The sequence below is a fragment of the Ascaphus truei genome, unplaced genomic scaffold, assembly GCF_040206685.1.
Source record: "Ascaphus truei isolate aAscTru1 unplaced genomic scaffold, aAscTru1.hap1 HAP1_SCAFFOLD_1165, whole genome shotgun sequence".
Lineage (NCBI taxonomy): Eukaryota > Metazoa > Chordata > Amphibia > Anura > Ascaphidae > Ascaphus > Ascaphus truei.
In genome coordinates this window covers 46,647-68,440 of record NW_027454034.1, presented here as the reverse complement: position 1 = coordinate 68,440, position 21,794 = coordinate 46,647, and the positions used below count along the sequence as shown (strand labels likewise).

The 21,794-nt window shown below is 45.8% G+C and overlaps 1 protein-coding gene across 5 annotated transcripts in view; it reads right to left on the bottom strand.

Moving 5' to 3' along the window:
* LOC142475336 (enoyl-CoA delta isomerase 2-like) overlaps positions 1–21,794 on the bottom strand; it is a 43,181-nt gene that overhangs the window by 8,740 nt on the left and 12,647 nt on the right. For all 5 annotated transcript variants that reach the window (XM_075581253.1, XM_075581252.1, XM_075581256.1 and 2 more), the window contains exons 4-7: positions 19,683–19,752; positions 12,033–12,135; positions 11,012–11,132; positions 3,396–3,485 (exon numbers count right to left, since the gene is read on the bottom strand). In XM_075581253.1, coding sequence (XP_075437368.1) covers positions 3,396–3,485; positions 11,012–11,132; positions 12,033–12,135; positions 19,683–19,752 — 384 coding nt within the window. The remainder of the gene's footprint in view (positions 1–3,395; positions 3,486–11,011; positions 11,133–12,032; positions 12,136–19,682; positions 19,753–21,794) is intronic.

Genomic DNA, 21,794 nt, shown 5'->3' with positions numbered 1-21,794 from the left:
ACAAAAATATATTGCGCTCATAAGTGATAAGTAAGTGATAAGTGTTAATGTGACCTAGATAAAAATAACATAACCTGATTGGAAGGAGGTTTTATGCCGCTGTTCTTATGGGATGGCTCAGCACACCAGGCTAATACAGAAACAAAAGAAAAAAACAGAGCAAAAAACCATAGTGTAGTATATTAAAAATCAATTTATGGGGTAAAAGGTGAGTGTTGCACGTACATCAATATAAAAATTACACAGCATAACATGTTAGGGACATGTTACCACTCGGTGGGAACAGCAGGACACGGACAGATGTAACTGGAACGTCCTTCCTCTGGTCGCTGGTATCCAGGATCGGTAAGTTCAAATCTGCTTGAGAAGCCTTCCTGTACACTGAAGATACTGCAGCCGTCAGTTCAGAGGGGGTGATCTCCTGATCAGTTCCGGGTTAGTCCGCGTGTGCATGTGACGTCATCAAGTGGCGTCCCTCTGCCGGTCGCGTCTCACCACACTGGGTAGTATTCCGAGTGAGCAAAAAGTCCCGAACAAAGCTGGTGCAATAAATTAAAGCCACAATGGGAACGAATAAGAAAAATAAAGGAACGCGCCCTCTCCTACGCGTTTCGTATCGAAATACTTCTTCAGGGAATACATGGGGAGCGGTGGGGGATAAAGGAGGGGGCTAGCGAGGTGGTGTGAGAGGGGGAATAGAAGAGGGGACTCATAAGGAGGAGTGAAAGGGGGGGCGGGCTTTAGGGGCCGTCGTCATGGGGAGTGGGCGGTCGAAACTCCTGGACCCCGGGAAATCTATCTGCGACCCTGGGTGTGGGAGTATCTCAGGAAAAGAAATTTAATAGTGCAGACGGTTTCAACTTTTATATATGAAAAACTATAAAAAGCTACCAGATGCTTAAAATGTGTACAGAGGATATGCATATAAAAGCGACACAATTATACATGCAAGTTGGAGTGTGTGTTCAGTAACGATCTCACCATTATCAGCACCAATTCCAGTGTCTCCCTTGGCTTCGCTACGTCCCTTCTGTTTCTGTTCTGTCTCTTTTATAGGTGAAGGCACTGGATTTCGTCTCCAACAGGTCCCTAAGACTAAACGCGTTTCACTAGGATAGCTTTGCCAGGGGTCCTAATGTATATATCATGACTCTTGACAAAGTTATCATAGCAAAACGCATTCCTCTTTCTCGGTCATCAAACTTGTGCTCTGTGATGACTCAGGAGATTCCTTTCCCTCCTTGTCTCCCATCTCCTGTTCCTCCTTCTGCTCCTTCTCACTCCTCTCCTTCACCTTCTGCCTCTCTCCCCTTGCCGCAGCGCGTTCCCCGCGGGTCTCGCTTACTTGCGTGCTCCCTGGTTCCCTGCCGTGATCCTCCCCGCTTCCTCTCTCCAGCGGTGGCCACTTTACCTTCCCCTGTGGTGCCATCCGTCCCGTTGCCTCCTCCCTGCGTGGTGCCCGCGGCGCTCCGCACGCCTGGTGATGCGTCCGGTGCGTGCGCTCCCTCAGCCCACTGCTCTCCCTGGCTCACATGCTCCCTCCTCTCTGCCACTGCATGCTGTCTCGCGGTCGCAGCTCACACGGGCGGTCCCCTTCTCTGGGCTCCGTGCCCCTCCGGCGTTCTTCCCCTGTTCCATGCGGTCCCTCCCTGTGTTGCAACCTGTGCGCGCGCATCCCCAGTTTACAGAGGGCGCGCGCACATCTCCCCCTTATCCTGTTTCCCAGGTCTCCGCCTCCCAAACCCTACAGGCCATTCCCTTGACTGCCCCTTCTGTCTCCTCCTCTTCTCTCCCTGTCGTCTCCCACTTCTCTCTCTGCTCCTCCCCTCTCTCCTATTTGTGTGCCCTCCTTTATAACCCTTGTCTGTCCACTTCTTCCCCGCTCTGCATAGTTCCTGTTTCCCTGTGTGTACCTGACCTATGCTGTGCTCCCTCCGTGTTCTCCTTGTTTCCTGCTCCTGTGTTATCTTGGATCTCCCTGGCTTTGACCCCTGCTTGTCCTGGACTACTCTGCTCTCTGGTATCCCTCTGAGCCCTGCTACGCCTTCTACTACGTTAACCTCTGGACTCCTGAACTTGGCACACGGGCACGACTACTCTCACGGACATTCCCAAGCATTGCAAGTATACTCTAACAACTCTTCCAACAGGCCCAGCAACGCTATACCACACTCTGGGCTTGCTCCCACTGCTGTGGGTGTGTGGTATCATACCGTTCCCACCTCAGTACTGGGGTCTAGCCAGGTCTGCGGGCATACAGGCGTGACATGCTCCTCTTGAAGCTATCCTAGCAAAACACGTTCTTCTTTCTCTGTCATGAAACTTGCTCTCCTCTCAAAGCTATGCTAGTAAAACGCGTTCCTCTTTCTCGGTCGTGAAACTTGTGCTCCTCTCCAAAAAATCTTGCATTTGGAAGAACGCTGGGAATGGCTATTTTCAGGGTTTTGTAAGATGCACTTAAAAAAAAATATTATTATGCATTACCTTTTCAAGTAAATCCCATTTGGCATGTTTTCATCATTATTATCACGAGCAGATTCTATCACGGAATATTATTTTATACAGTTGCGCTATTGTGATCACATATTCACCATTTTAAACATATGTAAGTATTAGTGTTTTTATAAGCACAAGATGTATGTATGTGTCTATTTATATAGCACCAATAATGTACATAGCGCTTTAAAGCAGTAATAAACGTGACAATCATATAAATAACAAATAATACAAATAACAGATCATGGGAATAAGTGCTTCAGACATAAAAGTAACATTTAGGAAAATTAGTCCCTGCTCCGAGGAGCTTACAATCTAATTTGTTTGTAGGAAAAACGTACAGAGACAGTAGGAGGGCGTTCTGGTAAGTGCGTCTGCAGGGGGCCAAGCTTTATGTAGCACACCATTGAAGCACAGCTAAATTATACAACAGATAGTATTAATTATTAGCACTCTACACGTTGGGTTGTTTTGCATACATTTGCCAGCAAATCTCCATTGCTAATATTAAAGCTGACATTGATGTGGTAAAAAGCCTCTTACCGCAAATTAAACGCTTGTGATATGGCTTTAGTGAATACAATTATTAAGAAAATTGGAATTAAATACAGATATAGACAATTTTTACATTTATTGACCTTTAGTGAACCCCCTTTAGTGCTTTACCCAAATATAAACTCCCCGTTAACAGAAACAAACAATATAAAATAAAAATAAGAATAAACAAACAAATTGCTACTTAGGACTTTGCCACCTTAGAAATGCCATACTATCCACCTTATCCTGATCTTACATTTTCTAAGAATAATGGTTTCACTGTAACACTGTAGAAATTCTTACAATAGGCACCACGTAATTTACAGCTTAAAGCATACAGTGCAAACGCACCCCTGACTTACCTTGCCTAGGCCCATTATCTTCGGGAATGTATAAGAGGAGCATCCCTCCGGGCACTGGCCTAACTGGCTAAAAGGAGTATTAAATGTGGCCTGCATTTAAAAGAAAAAAAATGGTTTAAATATTTGTACATCTACATGTAAATCACTTTCTATGATGTCTCATTAGTCAAGCTGATGAAAGGAAAGGGTTCTTTACAGTAAGGGCAGTTAAAATGTGGAATATATTACCCATGGAGACTGTTATGGCAGATACAATGGATATCTTTAAATAAAGGTTGGACATCTTTTCAAAAAGGAAAGGTATACAGGGATATACCAAATAAGTACACATGGGAAGGATGTTGATCCCGGGAGAAATCTGATTGCCATTATTGAAGTCATGAAATAGAAGACAAGAACACCCTCTTGAAAGCACTCATTGTAGAGTATGATATGATGAATTAATTAATAAATAATACTTTATTATCAATACATAAAATAAATGAATATATAACTAAACTAAATGATACAACAGTGAATAAATCATATTGGTGACTAAACATATAAAACAGACCAAAGTGCTCTATACAAAAACTGAAACAAAGGGGAAATCCATAACAAACAATTACTTAATAGTAATGAAATAGCTCGTTAATCACAATTGATACAGGAGAACCCCTAGGTCCAGCACTAGAAATAGTTAAAAACCTGTACGTTATAAGCAGGTAGCGTGAGACTGACCATTTTAATATTCGCAAATAAATGGCGTATGAATGTTCCTACAAAAACCTACAGTTGGTACTAGATGATCCAAAAATGATATGTCAAATAACACAATCAATGTTGCAAAAGTACATCAGCTAATGTTGGAGCACCTAAAGTACTAAGTACAGGATCGCAGCAAATAGATAATTGCCTTGTTGCTAAATAAACATCAATATAATGAATGCTGATACATAAAGTGCAAGAGAGCCCACAAAATGTGTTGAAATGGTTCTGAGGCACGGATCTGCCATCTGCCATCGTCATGGCATAGTAAATACAATTGAACTAACTTAATGTAGTTATGGTCATGACGCACACATGCAGGGATGAGGGTGAGAGGCACTTTTGAGTGCCGGTCTATCTGCAAGTCGCCAATATGCAGGTCTGATTTCCACACACTTTGCTAACTGTTATTATGGGCACAATATAACCCTACATTAAGTTAGTTAAATTGTATTCATTTACTATGCCATGACGATGGCGTTAGTAACATAGCAGCCTCTGATACTGATACTGTTGCAGCACTATTGGAATACTTTTCTCTTCACTGCATGTAATCCACACAGTAGCTGGCTGCCGAATTAAGTGTGTGTGCTACACTTGTGGGTACATCCATGGGCGTCCGCAGAAATTTTTTTGGGGGGGGGGGGCATAATTTTAACGGCCAGTGCCCGGCGTGAAAGTGGTGGTGAGTGCACCGTGGCGAGCGAGCCCAACCAGCATAAGTGGGCAAATGGTGCATTTTCAAGCAAATTTGAGAAAGCTTGAAGGTTAATAAAGCAATATTAAATATTAAAAAAACACCATTGCATGCAGTTGCACCACATTATTCATAAACACACTCTCCCCCCCCCCTCTGCATCTCCCATCTCTCTCCCCCCCTGCATCTCCCATCTCTCTCCCCCACCTCTGCATCTCCCATCTCTCCCCCACTGCATCTCCCATCTCTCCCCCCCTGCATCTCCCATCTCTCCCCCCCTGCATCTCACATCTCTCTCCCCCCTCTGCATCTCCCATCTCTCTCCTCCCCCTCTGCATCTCACATCTCTCTCCCCCCCGTCATCTCCCATCTCTCCCCCCCCCTGCATCTCCCATCTCTCCCCCCCCTGCATCTCACATCTCTCTCCCCCCCTCTGCATCTCCCATCTCTCTCCTCCCCCTCTGCATCTCCCATCTCTCCCCCCCTGCATGTGTGTTGTGTGTGTGTTTTTATGCGTGTGTTTGCGTGTGTATGCGTGTGTATAATGTATTTTTTAAATAAAATAAAAAACCATTGCAAATAAAAATATTTTTATTTATTATATTTGACACATACACATATACACATACAAACACTCTCCCCCCCCCTCTGCATCTCCCATCTCTCTCCCCCCTCTGCATCTACCATCTCTCCCCCCCTGCATCTCACATCTCTCCCCCCCCCCTCTGGGTCTCCCATCTCTCTCCCCCCGTCATCTCCCATCTCTCCCCCCCCCTGCATCTCACATCTCTCTCCCCCCCGTCATCTCACATCTCTCCCCCCCCGCATCTCCCATCTCTCCCCCCCCGCATCTCCCATCTCTCCCCCCCCTCTGCATCTCCCATCTCTCCCCCCCCTCTGCATCTCCCATCTCTCCCCCCCCCTGCATCTCCCATCTCTCCCCCCCCATGCATCTCCCATCTCTCCCCCCCCCCTGCATCTCCCATCTCTCAATCTCCCTCGCCCCCCCCCAAGCTTCTTTGCCCCCCCAACCTCCCCCCACCCCCAATCTCCCTCGCCCCCCCCCCCCCAAGCTTCTTTGCCAAATTGCCCCCCCAATCTCAGTCTCTCCCCCGCATCTCCATGCCATCTCTCCCTGGTCCCACGTGTCCCACTCCCTACCTTATGCGATAATGCGGCCACACTGCCGTCTGCCGGGGTGCAGGAGGGAGCAGGGCCAGAGGGAGAGTCTGGGTGCCGGTCCGGATGGGGAGTTACAGCGGTCAGCGCGGGAGAGCACGTGGCGGCCCCCACCCCTGCGTGACTGCTGCAGCTAGCCCCGCCTCCCATCCAATCCCGGGCCGCGGCTCAGCTGCCTCTTCCTCCCTCAGCATATTAATGCTGCGACTGCGAGGATCCAGGGGGGGGCAAGCGCCCCCCCTTGCGGACGCCCATGGGTACATCCTATCTATCTACGATTTGTTTGTTCCTCACTGCAGGTTCTTTATTGCTATGAGCTACCTATTTTTGCCTAAAGTGCACTTTGACATTTCATTTAGGAGGCTATAACTTGATACGGACCAGATCCGTGCCTCAGAGCCATTTCAACACATTTTGTGGGCTCTAGTTATATATTCATTTATTTTATTTATTGATAATAAAGTATTATTTATTAATTAATTCATCATATCATACTCTACAATGAGTGCTTTCAAGAGGGTGTTCTTGTCTTCTATTTGATAACTACTCCTTATCCCCTTTTGCACCTTTGTTACTATTTTAAATACTGTGTATTGAGCTGATGCGAGAGTCACCTTCCCTGCCCCCCCCCCCCCTTATTTTCCCATTATTGAAGTCTGGAAGGAATTTATTTCTCCCCTAAGGCTGCGCTTATAGTGCCTGGTGACGGCGCTCTGAAACAAATACATTGACTCCGTCGCAAGCGCTTATAGTAAGCACGACGGCGACAGAGCGACCAAAAATTTTGAAGCCGGGTCTATTTGATTTTTTAGAGACAGTCGCCACATGTGACTGTCTCTAAACCAATCAGAGACCGCGACCTGCCCCCTTTCGTGACGTCACTGGCCTTGTTGCCAGCGACTCTGCTCAAAATCAAATGATAACTTTTGCTAGTGGCGATGGCATCGGTCGCGTCACCATTGCCAGCACTATAAACGCGGCCTTAGACATCATTGGATAATATTTCACTGGGGTTTTTTGTTTGCCTTTCTCTGGATCAATATAGGATTAGTATCTGTCATCTAAATTTAACATAGTTTGAACTCAATAGACATGTCTTTTTTCAACCTTATCTTATTTGTAATATTATGTAATAACAGGATGCATATAAGTGTAGCCCTGAGGTTTTGGGCTATTATTCTGTCCTCCTCCTGGCAGTAATGCCTAGTAAGGGTAGGTTTGCCAGGAGTAATCATGGGTTTCCCCCTCTCATTGCAGTGCGTCAGAGAAGGTTGTGCCATCAGGCCTTGTGTCCAATTAGAGGCACAGGGGTGGTGCTTACTGGATCTGTACTTAATGCATTGTACTTCCTGATTTAGTCAGTCTGCCCTACCATGATAGAGGCTGGTTTACCCAACTAAGCTGTCAGGGCTCTGGCAGTTTGAGGCTCTCCTTTAGGGGAGCAGTGGGTAACCGTTACCTCTTATCCCATAAGGGGATAAGGGAAGAGCAAGGACCACTCTTGGTGCCCTTTGGCTGGGAGTGGATCCAGGGACATCCTGAGGTTGGATACCCTAACAACTGCTATCAATCTGTGGCTGCTGAATACAGAAAGATCAATAAAGCATCCTGAGTTTTTATTATACCTCCTGTCTGAGAGGGAAGTCTTTTAGGAGGATGGGGAAGAGATTCTTCTGCAGAGACTTCTCCCCATACACCTGGGGGCTGCACGAGATGGAGGCGCTGCACCTGTGAGTACTATTCGGGCAAGACCCCAGAAGCCTGTCCTGTTATTCCCCTATAACATCATGTGGGAGACCTAGGGCTCCCTGTTACCAGCAGGAATGCACCACACTATGCCATGTAACCAGAGTGAGTTTCCCACAGAGAGGCCCGAGGTGAGATTGAGTGGGGGAAACAGGGTTACGCAAGTAAGACAGGTAATTGCATCCTTCTAATAAAGACACTGATAAGTTGATAAATATCTTGTTTTATTGCAAAGCTGCAAGAATAGGAAGCGCAAATGAGAGACCTGCTATGGTGCAGTAAGTTTAAGCAACATATAACATAGTAAAAAGAGCTAAAAAAAATATACACTCAGTTCCTATTCCCATCATGTAAAAAAATAACTGGGGGGTTGGAGGTTATTTACAGAGCATTGCTGTTTTCAAGCATTTTAATTAATATGTGAGAAAATTGTATGATTATTGTTTAATTTATATGAATACAGTTAATTACTAAAAGAACATAAGTTCAAAGTTCTGTCACAATCAATCAACATAGACTTTATATGCATACCACTATTCTTATAATTTAGTTACCCATTGCTCAATCTTTTGCCTCTTCTCTTTTGATGAAGCCTAGAAAATAGCACTATTAATTTGTCCTCTATGGACCATTTATTAAAAATGGGCAAACTAAAGCAATATAATTAATATTTAATTAAAATCCATTATGTTCTAAAATGTAATTGATGCATCAAGTTAATTATGTTTCGGCTGGTGAAAGCAACTGTTATTCACTCAGAATAACCAAGAGAATTGTGAAAAATATACTGTTTTTTTGTGATTTATGGTGTGCTATCATAAAATGATCTTTTGTTGTAGAAGACTTTAAAAATCTGGCCTAAATGTTGTTTGCCAGGAAATGTTTTACACATACAGCAGCTAATGTCTGTGCGATGTTTATCTGATTTGGGAGTACATCAGAACACCACTTTCAATCACTGATAACACCCCACATATTTTGCCCACGATAATAGGTCTGACTGTATAGGGAGGTCGTTTGACTATTTGTTTCATTTGGTGTCTGATTTGACATGTGATTAAATGTCAATTTTGTTTCTATATTAAGTGTACTTATTCTGTATTGTCTCCAGTGGCATACATACAGCATGGCATGGAGTTTGTAGAGAAACAAAGTGATGTACCTTAAGTGGTTATATCAATTTTTATTTAAATATAATATAATTTTTTTTCTACTACACTTAAGATTTTATTTTGGGATGAATTATGTAAGATTTTTTTTGTTTCGCGTGATACTGAGATGTGGGAAATTTTCACTGAAGTTCACAACCCTTATATACGTTAAAGTCTGGTTAAAATTGGCATACCTTTTTATCACTGTCCCTTTCGTGGAATTTTCACACAAACACAAAACCTGAGTGAAATTGCACATTTGAGGACATTTGCATACTACAGTACTGAATAATGATGAATAGTAACACATAATTTATCATCATTTAATGTTTTCTCTACTAATTAGGTGATCCATATATATGATTTATGCTGATGTTTTTATATGAGTTTTAAATTATATTTTTCTTTTTCGTTCTTTTGTATATTGGATAGTTGATACCCACAGCATTTTTATCTTTATCTTTGGTTCATAAGAAATATAAGGGGAGTGGATTTCCTTTCAGTGCCTTTTTTTATTTCTACAATAAAGCAATGAAGGTTTTATACTACTTTAGTGCCTGCGTATAACCGTTTTTTCTTGTCTTTTTATTGCATCATATATCTCTAGTCATTTGCTCCAAACTTTTTAGAAGAGAAGAAAAAAAAATAATATAATGATAATAAGTTTACTGGGTAACCGATGTGTTTTGAGTTAGATGCTAACATTAAGGATACAAACAGGATGCCTGTGGTGGATGAACAGATCCATGTGAAATACAGAGAGGCCAATTTAGACAGTAGATCCATCTGCTTTTTTATCCTCAAACCTATATTCCACGTGGTGAGATGAATAATTTTTGGGAAGAAACCTGGGAGAATGATATCTGGGAAATATGTAAATTAACCATTTGAATATCTTTTACATATTTTTATTTGCATATTTCGTAGGCATCTTCCCAGTTATCATTTGTCCAAAATTGGTCTCTCTCTATCTTGAAGAGATGAGATTTCTGGCTGGGATTGCCTGGGTGATAAGCAGTCTTGCAGCTTAATTAATATCCCATGAATATGTAATTTTGCAAGATTATTAGGAAAATGTGCATAGATTTGTACAGTCAGGGCCAACTCGCTTCAGCAGGACAACTACCTCTTCTAATCCCAACACCTGGGGTTGGGCAGAACATAACCGTGTGATCGCTATGCAAGTACATGGTTACAGTGCAGGGAGGTCTGTAGCCCGTGGCACTGAAATGGTTAATAGTTTTTTTGTTTATTTGGCTACTGACATAAGGGAGATATTAGATTCTGGTTCAGTCTGATGTTTGTGTCCAAATGATCCTTATCCACCTTCAATTAATATGTTTCTCTGTATCTGTCCAAAGCAAGTCTATGGACTTTGGGGTCTATAGGGCTTTCAGTGGGATAGCACCAGAGTAGCCCTATTGCCCTTTATTGAATAGGGCTCTTTGAAGCAAAACGTCTGTTCTGGTGAATGACACACATTTTAGTGAGCAGGGATAAGAGTAGGGTGTATTGATGGAAATATCACCTCAATATTTGCCCTAGATTCCAGTCTTGTTTACAAATGATTATATATGTACTGTAATTCACAAATGCGCAATAATCATGTAAGTAATTGAAAGAGTATGTACTTACATTGATTTAATCTTTTCTGCCGTCTTTCAGTTTTTAATAGACCCCTCAGTGCATAACCAAGTGCCAACAAAGTGACAAGAACAAATATAAATGCTGCTGTTGGCAGATACATTATAGGGTAGAAAGAAATCTCTGTATCTCCCCAAGTATAATTCAACATGAGTAAATGAACTAATATACTCTAACTGGTTAAACATGTTAACAAACATGTTAGACAAAATATAGAATGATTGATCACTGTACAATCTGTATTCAAACACAGTATTTGCTGGGCTTTTTTCCACCAAATTCAATTTGTGGTTGGCTACTGCAGTAATACTCATGTGTGCACTATTGGATGATTGAAGCATTAGCCCCTATTTACTTCCCAAAGTCTCATTATTGAGCTTTAGAAGACAACGAGGTCAAACACGGTCAGTGGTGCATTTAGACCTAGTAAATAAATAACATCGGAAACGTACCCCGTCAGTGGCATACACAAGGTCAAACAACCCTAGGATAGTCACAGCGATCCCAATGGCAGGTCCATTTACCATGGCTATGAGAGGCTTAGGAAAATCAATGAATTTACCCACAAACTTCCTGAGTAAAACAAGGAAAAGTGAAATATGAGCGACAGAGCAATAATATCAATATCAAATATGAAAAAATTGGGCCAGATGAAAAGTTCTGAGCATTTCCAAATCATATTTCTTCAACAATGTTTGGCAGATTAACCCATGACTAAGAGGCGATATAAAATATTTTTCAGTTACTTATTACTGTCTTAATATCTGCAACGGGACAGTAAACACCATATAGTGGACAAGATTGGCATAATCTTTTGCTGCCTAAGGCTGGGATTATGGTCCCTGCGCAGCCGCGGGCAAACGAGCGCGCTACCGCGTGCACTCCTGCAGCCCAAGCGATTTGTGAACTTGGCTGCAGGAGATCGTAGACACATGGCAGGGGCGTCACGAAGCTGGTTCGCCCTCATTGGCTGAACCAGCTCACGTGCGTTGACATCATGCGGCAGCCGCCTGAAAATACAACATTTGTTGTATTTTCAAAATGCTCCTGCGTTAACGTGCCTCTCCGCCTGTAGGCGCGAAGGCACAGGGGTAGCTCCCATAAGAAAATACAGCAGAGTGGTTGCAAGGCGCGTGCACGCAAGTTTGTGCACGCAGCGACACCAGCACCATAATCCCAGCCTAACAATGAACAGATTCTGTTTTGTTTAGCAATTGTTATTAGGTACAACTCTCAATATAAAGAAGTTAACATATTTATATTGCTGAGCAGATCCCTCCAAGTGTAAGACTAGGGACTGCAGATTGCTAGACCCTCTGTGACTGAAGAGACTAACATTGTGTCATCTTGTGTCCCAAATGTTTGTATGCCAATAAATTGTGAAACAGAACATAAATTGTGTATGAGCCAGAGCTGCCTAAACTGATATATGGTTATGTAGAACAAATAAAAATGGGAAAAACATCTACTTACCTTATCATAATAATTGAGTCTCTTATCCTTTCTTCTTGGCTATTCAGGGAATGTGCAATAGCATTGCCTAGATCATTACCACTGCTGAAATAGTCACCAGATCCTACAGGTAAACAAAAACATGTATTGTCAAGCAGGGGGACAGACAAATAATTAAATTCAACAAGTAATGTCAACTCTTGAGCCCCAGAAAGGGTGGTTAAGCCCCTTGCTTGCCTTAGCATATAGTAAAGCAATGCCTTTCTAGACTTTTAAAATGGCAAGGGGGTGGGGGGTAGGTAGTGTAGGGGGGTAGGTAGTGTAGTGGGCTGAAGGAGTGGCCCAGTGAGTAAGGGCACCGACTCTGAAAACAATGACACTGAGTTTGAAGTACATCCCGGTGTCAGCTCCTTGTGACCTTGGGCTATCTCCCTGTGCCTCAGGCTCCAAAAACAGGTTGTATGCTGTGACGGTGAGTGGGTAACCAGCCTCTCAATAAAGGTTTAAAGCCCGTTTGGTTATCTCTGATCCATGTGTTGGGGTTCGGGAGTGTCAGCTCTTTTGCCCAATACAGTTTAATGCAAAACCTGTAAAATGCGTTAATAAAGATTTTTTGTGTTTTTACCTTTCCAGGGATGCCAGCGAGCAGGGATTGCTAGGGTATGAGTTTCAAGGCGGGTTTTGCGGAGAAAGTGTTGTCAGAATGTGTCTAGGTAGTCGGGGACTAGAGTTGCTGGATACCCCAAAAATGAACACGGGAATCATGCTTGATTCCTGGATACATGTAGACACATTGTCCCGGCAATATCTCCCTTTGAAAACTTCACAGTACCGGCATCGCTCTGATTGGCTACTGAGAAAGTTCCTACGCTGTGATTGGCTGTAGTATTTTGTGGATGAACTCCAAAATACTATAAGAAAGCCTCAGCCAATCCATTCGTGAGATTCTAAGCGCCAGAACTGCAGCGAGAGATTTGAATGTGGAAAAAGATGCGCTTGCACGAATGGCACCAAGTTCTCATAAAGGAACGTAGCGGTCGTGGCTGGGATTTCAAGCTGATTTTAGTTCCAGGACGTTTGGAGCTAAGTCCCGGTCAAGCAGATTCAAGTCCTCTGGAGAGAAGGGAGCGGTGGCGTATGGAACTTCATGCCGATTTGAGTTCCAGGCTACGTCACGTCAGGGTAAGCTTCTTATTTAGGAGCCCCTGCAACTGGGAAAGTCTAGTTTTGTACCCCAGACCCCCAGTAAATGTGTCTTGTCTTATGTAGTTTGTGTATCATTGTGTGTCTGCCTTTTCCTGCGAATAAATTTACAATTTATTTCACTTACATTTTTTGCTCAATGTATGATCCTGCTAAAATGTGTAAATGCCCCTATGGGGCACGGACTCATGCCTCTCCCACGCCCCCCCCATAACTATTATATTAATAACTAGTCATGAGTTGCCCAGGACTAGCTGGGCACTTGCACTACAATATACATTTTATATTGTGTAAAATATTTTGATAATACAAGTCAATGCCAGTAGTTCAAGTACCACAAGGAACTGTGGGCAATGGTACAGTAAAGGCTGAACACAGCTTGCAAGAAAGCAGCTTGCAAAGAAGCTCCAGGAGTCCACAACAGTCAATGAAAGCTTAATGGGAATAGCAAATGAAGACAGTAATCAAACCCTCTGTGGCTCTGCTCCTTGTGCTCGCCTACAGTTTCTTGTGGTACTTGAACTACTGGCATTGACTTTAGTGGATTCTTGCTGCCCTGCTATTAGCTGTTTAACTGTATTTAGCCTACACTGTATGTTTGCTATCTATTTTCAGGGATGTCTGATTTGACCAGTTATAGGGGAAGGGAGGCTTAGGGAAGTACCTCTGGGACCTTCTGGACCAGGGGGAATGGGCCAGATGAAGAGGTAGTCCCTCAAAACGTCGCCCCCCTAGCATACTTTCTGTTCTCCGTTTTTTGTGTATATTCCTTGTGTTTCATGTTTCTTCCCCCTTTCCTCCCCCCCCCCCCCATCCCTCACTTTGTGACATGCCCATTTGTGATACTGGTTTCTGCAAACACATTTGATTTATTTCTGGTTCGTTTTATTATTAAATGTTTATTCTGCATTACAACTGTTTTCATCATTTAGCTATTAAACAGTGAGTGCTGGTACTTACGTAGATTTGTTAGTACTATACAGGGGAATAAGGGTCCCCTTTTGTTCCATGCACCCTGCAATTGCATACATTTAACACTATCAGAGTGCTGTCTATCGTCCCCTTTTACCCTATTCCCTGAACATGTTTTTTAATTTTAGGATTTTTGCAATGTTCCTTTAATTAATTGATTTTTCAGTCTATTCTCTTCTGTTCTTGCAACCACATCAAGGTAGACCCTATCAGCAGCTCCAGCACAACCAATTTTATACTGTATCTTTTGTATTTCTTCCACTGCATAGACAGAAGAGGAAACAAAACAACACTATAGGCAACAGCACTGGATGCGTGACGTATGTGGTGCCTCAGGGGTTACTATTTAGGAGAACTATATGTGTTGTGTGTGAGCTATAGTGCAGTTATAATTGGTTACAAAACTGAAGTGCCCTAATAAATATAGTGAAAAAAAATATCTAAGAAATAAAGTGCAAAAAAATATATATACAGCAAAGGTCATGCATCTCATGCTATTGGCTATATTATGGTTTTGTATCTCTATGTAGTGGAGGAAATACAAAGAACACAGTATAACATTGGTGGTGTAGGACCTGCTGTCAGGATCTACCTTAATGTGGTTGCAGGCTTGAAATGTTTTGCCAAAGGATTAAACTAAACGACCCATACTTATGAGAAGAATAAACAGACAAAAAACAGACAAAAACAGAGAAAATTCATATAGTAACAACAAAATAATTTATGATTTGGGATGTAGCAATTCAGCCTCTCCATGTCAGAGCACACAGCACTGCAGCTGTGTCCCTGACAAGACTACCCACACCTAAGGGCAGGGTCCCTACCTAAGGGGCCTTCCCTATGCCTTACCCACTAACCTAGTGGGGAGTGGGACCTACCTGGGGCCTGGGGGTGACCTGACCTGGTGTAAGAGCCCTTACACCCTTCCTCCCCCTTCCTGCTCCCAGCTCCAACTGCCGTTCTCCAAACCCGTGAAAAGTATCTATATCCTCTCTGGAATCCTGGCCTCTCATTGGCCACTCTGGGACACCTGGTGTCTTTGGCCCTAAGCCTCATGGGACTTGAAGTCCCGCAGAGGCTACAGATACATTGGGGCCGTGTGCGCGATTCCTCTGCGCATGCGCGACTTGGTAATGGCCGCCGCAACTTCTGCACACCTTCTGCGCATGCGTGACCCCTCGCATGCACGAGCAGAAACAATGGCGGCCCCCGCTAGCCGGGTTCGCCGCAGAGCCTCGGAGCGCTCCCTGCTTCGGCCCCCACCCTTGCAAGCAGCCGGCGGGTCCGTCGCTGGCTCCGGCGGCACTCGTGACCGTGCTGCCCGCAAGGAGGGGGAACTCGGGAAGCTCAAGAGGATCGAGGCTACACACTCCCCCTGGTAAAATCCCAACAACCTCGCTTGCATAGCAGACATATAACAGAGAGTTATATAATGAAAAATGCATTGCATAGGTTATACAGCAAATCACATGCACTTGTTCAACGGTACCCAACATAATCACGTTGATACCCAAGGCCAGCTGAGTCTCATAGTGGGGTACCTCTAACTGACTGAGTGATTGACTCTTGGGAATCTTTTGGAGCTCATGATCGGGGGCTACAGTCTCTAATCCCAAACCATCTCCTCCCCCTGGTAGAAGGAATAGTAAGGGGTCTTGGTGCCAGACATTTACCCAGCCATCCGTGGCATGGATGAGGTAGGCCAGGAGGTCGTGCTCTTTTCCTCGGTCCACCACATGGTGAATGAGGCGCTCCATCGTGCGCATGAAGGAGGCAATAATTACCAGAGCAGTCACAGCACAGTCTTGGTTCGCTCCAGCAATCTCTTTAGCGGTGACGTCTTCTGGAGACATCACAATGTCTACGTGCAGGCACATGTCTTGAGGCGAAAAAGCTTGGAGATTCCACGTGTAGGAGTAAGCGTCGCTCATGGCCGCTGTACGGGATACCTTGATGAGGTCAAATCTGCTCCATGGTCTGCAGAGATCTTCTAGGGGAGACACCTCCACCAGGACGCGTTGACGAGGTGAGCCCATCGCCCGGGTGACCCTACCTTTGGAGCCACCATGCTCCGTGATCACCGGGGAGCTCACACCCGACACCCTTGGGGCAGTCAACTCGCCCCTGTCGTCGTTGGCAGGTATTGATCCCAAGCCTGGGACCGATGATACCATCGTGGCAGACCGGACCGGCCACAGTAGGGCCCACGGGCCCACAGCAGAGTCCGCAGTATATGGGGCAATCAGCCCGTTGTCCTCAGCTACACTTGAGTGGTCCGCCGGCAGGCGCATCACCAAGAGTTGTGGGTCGCTGGAATTACCAAGAGAGGATGGGGATATAGACACCTTACCCTGTGATTCTGGAATCTGCGGTTCTGGGGGTGGAACTGAGTCTAGAACCGGGGTGCATGGACCCCCTGGAACATCTGTTATAGCGCATTGACTCGGTGCGACCACAGCGTCGCAGGTGTCCATTTTGGTTAATGTACCTCAAAAATCTTGCGGTTCTAGAGCAGAGTCTAGAACCGTAGTCAGTGCACACAGGGCCTCCAAAACCTCCATGGGTGTGCAAGGGGGGTTAACAGCATCGATCCCCCCGCTGTGGAGGCCAATCGCACCTTTCTCAGCTGGTTCTGGCTCTAGAACCGACTCGGGAATCGGATCTGGAACCGACATCTGGGGTTCCGACATCTGTGACTCTGCCTTCGGTGCCTCCGGCTCGGGACCTGAGTCTAGAATGTACATTTGGGCACACAGGCCCTCTACAACCTCCATAGCTGAGGTAGGTTGGCTAGCAGCGGCGTTGACTGCCTGGGTAGAGACGTCGGGCGCCTCTTTCTCTACGGGTCTCGCCATCAGAGGTTCCTGTTCTAGCACTAGGATGTCCCCTTTGAGGGGGTCTGAAACAGTGTCTGCAGCATTGGTTTGGACACACGGGTCCTCTGAGGCCTCAGCATTGACCGGTCCAGTATTGAGGTCGACCGCCTCTTCCTCTGCGGTTTCTGTAGGCTGCAGCAGCTTGGGAAGCAGGAACTGTGCCCCGCATCAGGCACACTGGGGTCCCCAGGTCAAGGCACCAAATGGACAGACACACTGGATACTGGCACATTGTATGCCCACCTCCTCGCCCACCTGTGTCATCTGGGCATCTATGGGTCGCAGAAATAAGTTGGCGTCCATACCATCATATATACTCAAGACTTTTTGTAAGCACGGAAAAAGAAGAAAGGGTACATTCACTCCTTGCGCTTCGCCATGGCTGATGGCTGCTCAATGTGCTCACTCCCCCTGGTGGAGGGGCCAATCGCACCCTTCTTGGTGGGTTCTGGGAACTGTACTCCGCAGCAGGTACACTGGGGTACCCAAGTCATTTCACCACCTGGGAAGTCACGTGACACAAGAGTAGCGTAGACACCTTATCCCTTCTATGAACACCTCCTTGTAGTCTAATAGCAGCAGGTCGGGGTCATAGTTCATACCAGCAGACAGATTCAATAAATTTTGTATGCACGGACACAAAAGAAAGGGTACGTTCCTCTTCGTTGATAGCCAGGCTCCATACACTTGAGGGTGTGATTTACTGCATCTTATACTTCTATTATGAAGGACAGAATCTGCTGACTGCAGTTCCTCGTACACTCTCCACTTGTCATGCAGAGGAGAGGCACATTCTATGAGGGAGTGGTCCTGGCTCGGCTCTGCGCCACTCAAGTTGTGGGGGGCTCTGGTTTTCCCGCCAGTCCTGGACAGAATTTTGCAACATTTTTCTGTGCAGGCTGGCAGTCAGCACATGGGCTCTCCTGCCATATCAGGGGACGCGGTTTTAGGTGCGCCCCCCAATTAATATTTACACGGAAAGGACTCTCCGGCCTTGAGGGCATAACAAACATGGTGAAAACGTATAAACACAATTGAGAAAAAAAAGGGCACCCCAGGTCTGAGATCTCAGCAGCGCCTCCAAATGTATCCCTTTTTCTGACGCTCTAAAGACACTATGGGCACTGCACACACCTGTGGCTCCAAGAGATCTGAGCCTCCGCTAGCTGGGAGCCTGGGGTAACACTTACCCAGGATCACCATCATGTAAGATTCCCCTGGGCAAGAAACATAACAACACACATGCTATTTGAATGCTCGAACTGTTTTACTGAACGCACAGAATAACCCTTATACTTTATATGCCAATACACACTCATTAACTTGTACTATGACTCTAGTGCCTCGGCCACTCTCATAGGGAGTAACGTCTCTGTCCCCTCACCGCGTGCCCACACACCGTGTCCATGTACTGCAATATGAATATAGGCTCAGTCCTTTGGCCACTCCACTTAGTGTCCCCAAAGAGTGTTCCCTAAGGCGGGATCAGCGCCTGTTGACCGGTGTTGGTGCACTTGTTGTAAATACCTTCGGTGACCGGTAACAGCTTCGAAAAGGATCCGCCGAACCAGCGCAGTTGGTCTGATGTCGCGATGCTCAGCAACCTGGTCCCAGATGACTGCAGCAACCGCAACTCTGCACACTTGTCCCTAGCTGTTTATTCAGTAAGGGGATGATGTGCCTATCACTATAGGGCTTCCCTGCAGTCTGCAACCTACGGTGACTTAGGGAATCTATTTGGGCCCTCAGGGAAGATCTGTCCTATGCAGGTGGGTCACGGACCCCATGCACCCACCCTACCTCTTCCTTTGCCCTCCGGTTCCCTTCTGCTAATGTGGCCTCTCCCCCACGCTTCCCTTTCCTCCTCCCGCAATTCAGCCTCTCCTTGTCAGAGCACACAGCACTGCAGCTGTGTCCCTGACAAGACTACCCACACTTAAGGGCACGGTCCCTACCTAAGGGGCCTTCCCTATGCCTTACCCACTAACCTAGTGGGGAGTGGGACCTACCTGGGGCCTGGGGGTGACCTGACCTGGTGTAAGGGCAACTTGCTCATTACACCCTTCCTCCCCCTTCCTGCTCCCAGCTCCAACTGCCGTTCTCCAAACCCTGCGAAAAGTATCTATATCCCCTCTCTGAAATCCTGGCCTCTCATTGGCCACTCTGGGACACCTGGTGTCTTTGGCCCTAAGCCTCATGGGACTTGTAGTCCCGCAGAGGCTACAGATACATTGGGGCCGTGTGCGCGATTCCTCTGCGCATGCGCGACTTGTTAATGGCCGCCGCAACTCCTGCACACCTTCTGCGCATGCGCGACCACTGCACATGCACGAGCAGACACAATGGCGGCCCCCGCTAGCCGGGTGTGCCGCAGAGCCTCGGAGCGCTCCCTGCTCCGGCCCCCACCCTTGCAAGCAGCCGGCGGGTCTGTCGCTGGCTCCGGCGGCACTCGCGACTGCGCTGACCGCAAGCAGGGGGATCTCGGGAAGCTCAAGGGGACCGGGGCTACATATATACAGGGGTACATATATAATGTAGTGGGTTTGGGCTTTGACATTGTTAAGACTGTATATGACTAACCATTATACAGTACATCAGAGTTGGTTACTTACAACTGTACCTGTTAAGACAGTTAGAACCGAATCATCTCTTCCAGCATCTTCAAGTGCTTCTATAATTTCATTGTACATCTGCATAGAAAAAAGAAGAAAAAAAAAAAACAGAATTTGGTAGCTATATGCATACTTTAGTTTTGTTGCAAGAAAATTTGCAATCTACAGAAGTTTAATAATCAGAACACCTGTACGTGTGTGTTTACTATAACTTTTATTTCATCATGAATTCTTCATGGAGGAAAACACGTTTGTCTAAAAGTTCACTATAGATCCACAACATCATTCTACTACAGAAATATGACTTGGCTATATCTCTGATGTAAATATTATATAGAGATTTAAATAAACTTGTTCCAGTACATACCTGACACAGGTTAGTTACAGTAAATCATGCAGGTATAAACATTGGTACATTCGTGTCAATACTGTGTAGCCCCGGACCCCCTTTACCTCCGCTGTCAGGGGCAAGGGTGAGTGCCGTCGGAGCCAAGCGGCGGACCCGCCAGCATTTCTGAAGGGTGGGGGCCGAGCAGGGAGCGCTCCTGTGGCTCCGCGGCGGCCCGATAGTGCAAGGCGCCGCCATGTTGTTCTTCGCACATGCGCAGTGCAGGAAGGAGATGCGACAGCGATCAGAGGCATTGCGCATGCGCAGTGATCGCGCGCGCTGCACTAGCCTACCAGGGAAGGCTCTTGGAAGGGACTACATGTCCCATGAGCCCCAGGAGCGCACCACATGACGCCAGGGAGCCAATAGGGCTGGAGTATCTCCCTGCTCTCAGGGATTGATACATTTCGCGTGCGAAGTCCACGTTAGTTGGCTGAAGGAGAGTCTAGGGGAAGGAGGAGAGGGTGCAGGGGTCAGTGACCCACTGCACTAGGCCAGCAGACCCCTAGGCCCTAGTTAACCCCTGAGCCACTCAGTAGATTGTGTCACTGCAGGGACAGGGCCTAGGTTAGGGACCCTGCCCCTTTTAGTGTCAGCAGTACAGTTAGGGACAGCGAATGCTGCGCTTCCCATTCCGAGGCTTGGGATCCGGTCTACTCCACAGAGAGCGGAATCATACCCCGGTATACAGCCCTGACTGAGCACCGCGCTGGTGGAACCGGACGTCTCCCAAGATGTCGTCAGATCCTTTTTGAAGATTCTTTGAACGCCCAGGTGCAGCCGCACTGGGCATGTATTGTTAATTAAGTGCACCAACTACAGAGTATTCACACATAATGGCAGCGCTGACCACGGGACAAGGGGTATACTGTGGACACGGTGTGGGGGTACACGGTGGTGGGCACGGGGTATACACTCCTAAGTGGGAGTGAATGACATTTGGGGACTTTGGTACATGGTGTGGGGTTATCACCCCTGGGGAGTAGTGTTACAGAGTGACACAGTTATTGTTGCTGATGCATGTGTAATGTGTTATGGTTTGTTGCTTCATATAGTAAACGGTTATACGTATACTCCTGTGTATGTGGTTACTTTATGCGGGTCCTGTGTGAGGTGCATTCTACACTCCTAGAATCCTACACAGGTGGAGGCGCTGTAAGAAAGATCGTTCCAGAGGATTCACCCCAGGTTCCCATCAGCGGAGGCTCAGGCCTCCTGTGAACCTGCAGGTATATGCACCACACCTGGTAACATATAGGTTCCCCCTCACATGCACTCTATCTGCAATTGGGGTAGGGGGAATACCCGTTACAACTGTATAAAGCCAGGCTGTGGCTGAAATATTCTAGAAATTCTAAAACGGTCAAAAATTGGGACAATGCTCTTTTCATCTCATTTTAGAAAGGTTTACAAAATATTGCTGATCTAAAAACAGAAATGAAGAGTACTTTTTTTTAAATAAATAATATTTTATTTAAGAGAGAACTTGAAGAACCCCCCTCTCCTTCCCTTCAGAAGCTGCAGCAACAGAGTCCCTATTCCTATCACTTTGAAGGCTTCAATCTTTTGAACTATATTTTGTGACTTTATTTCTCCCTGTCATCATCAAGACTATAAGACTATATATATTTTTATTGTGTGACCTATTTCTTGCTTTGGGATTCCCTTTCTCTTTGCATTAAATAATAATAATATAGTAACAACTTTATATTTTAAAGCGCTTTTCTCTCTG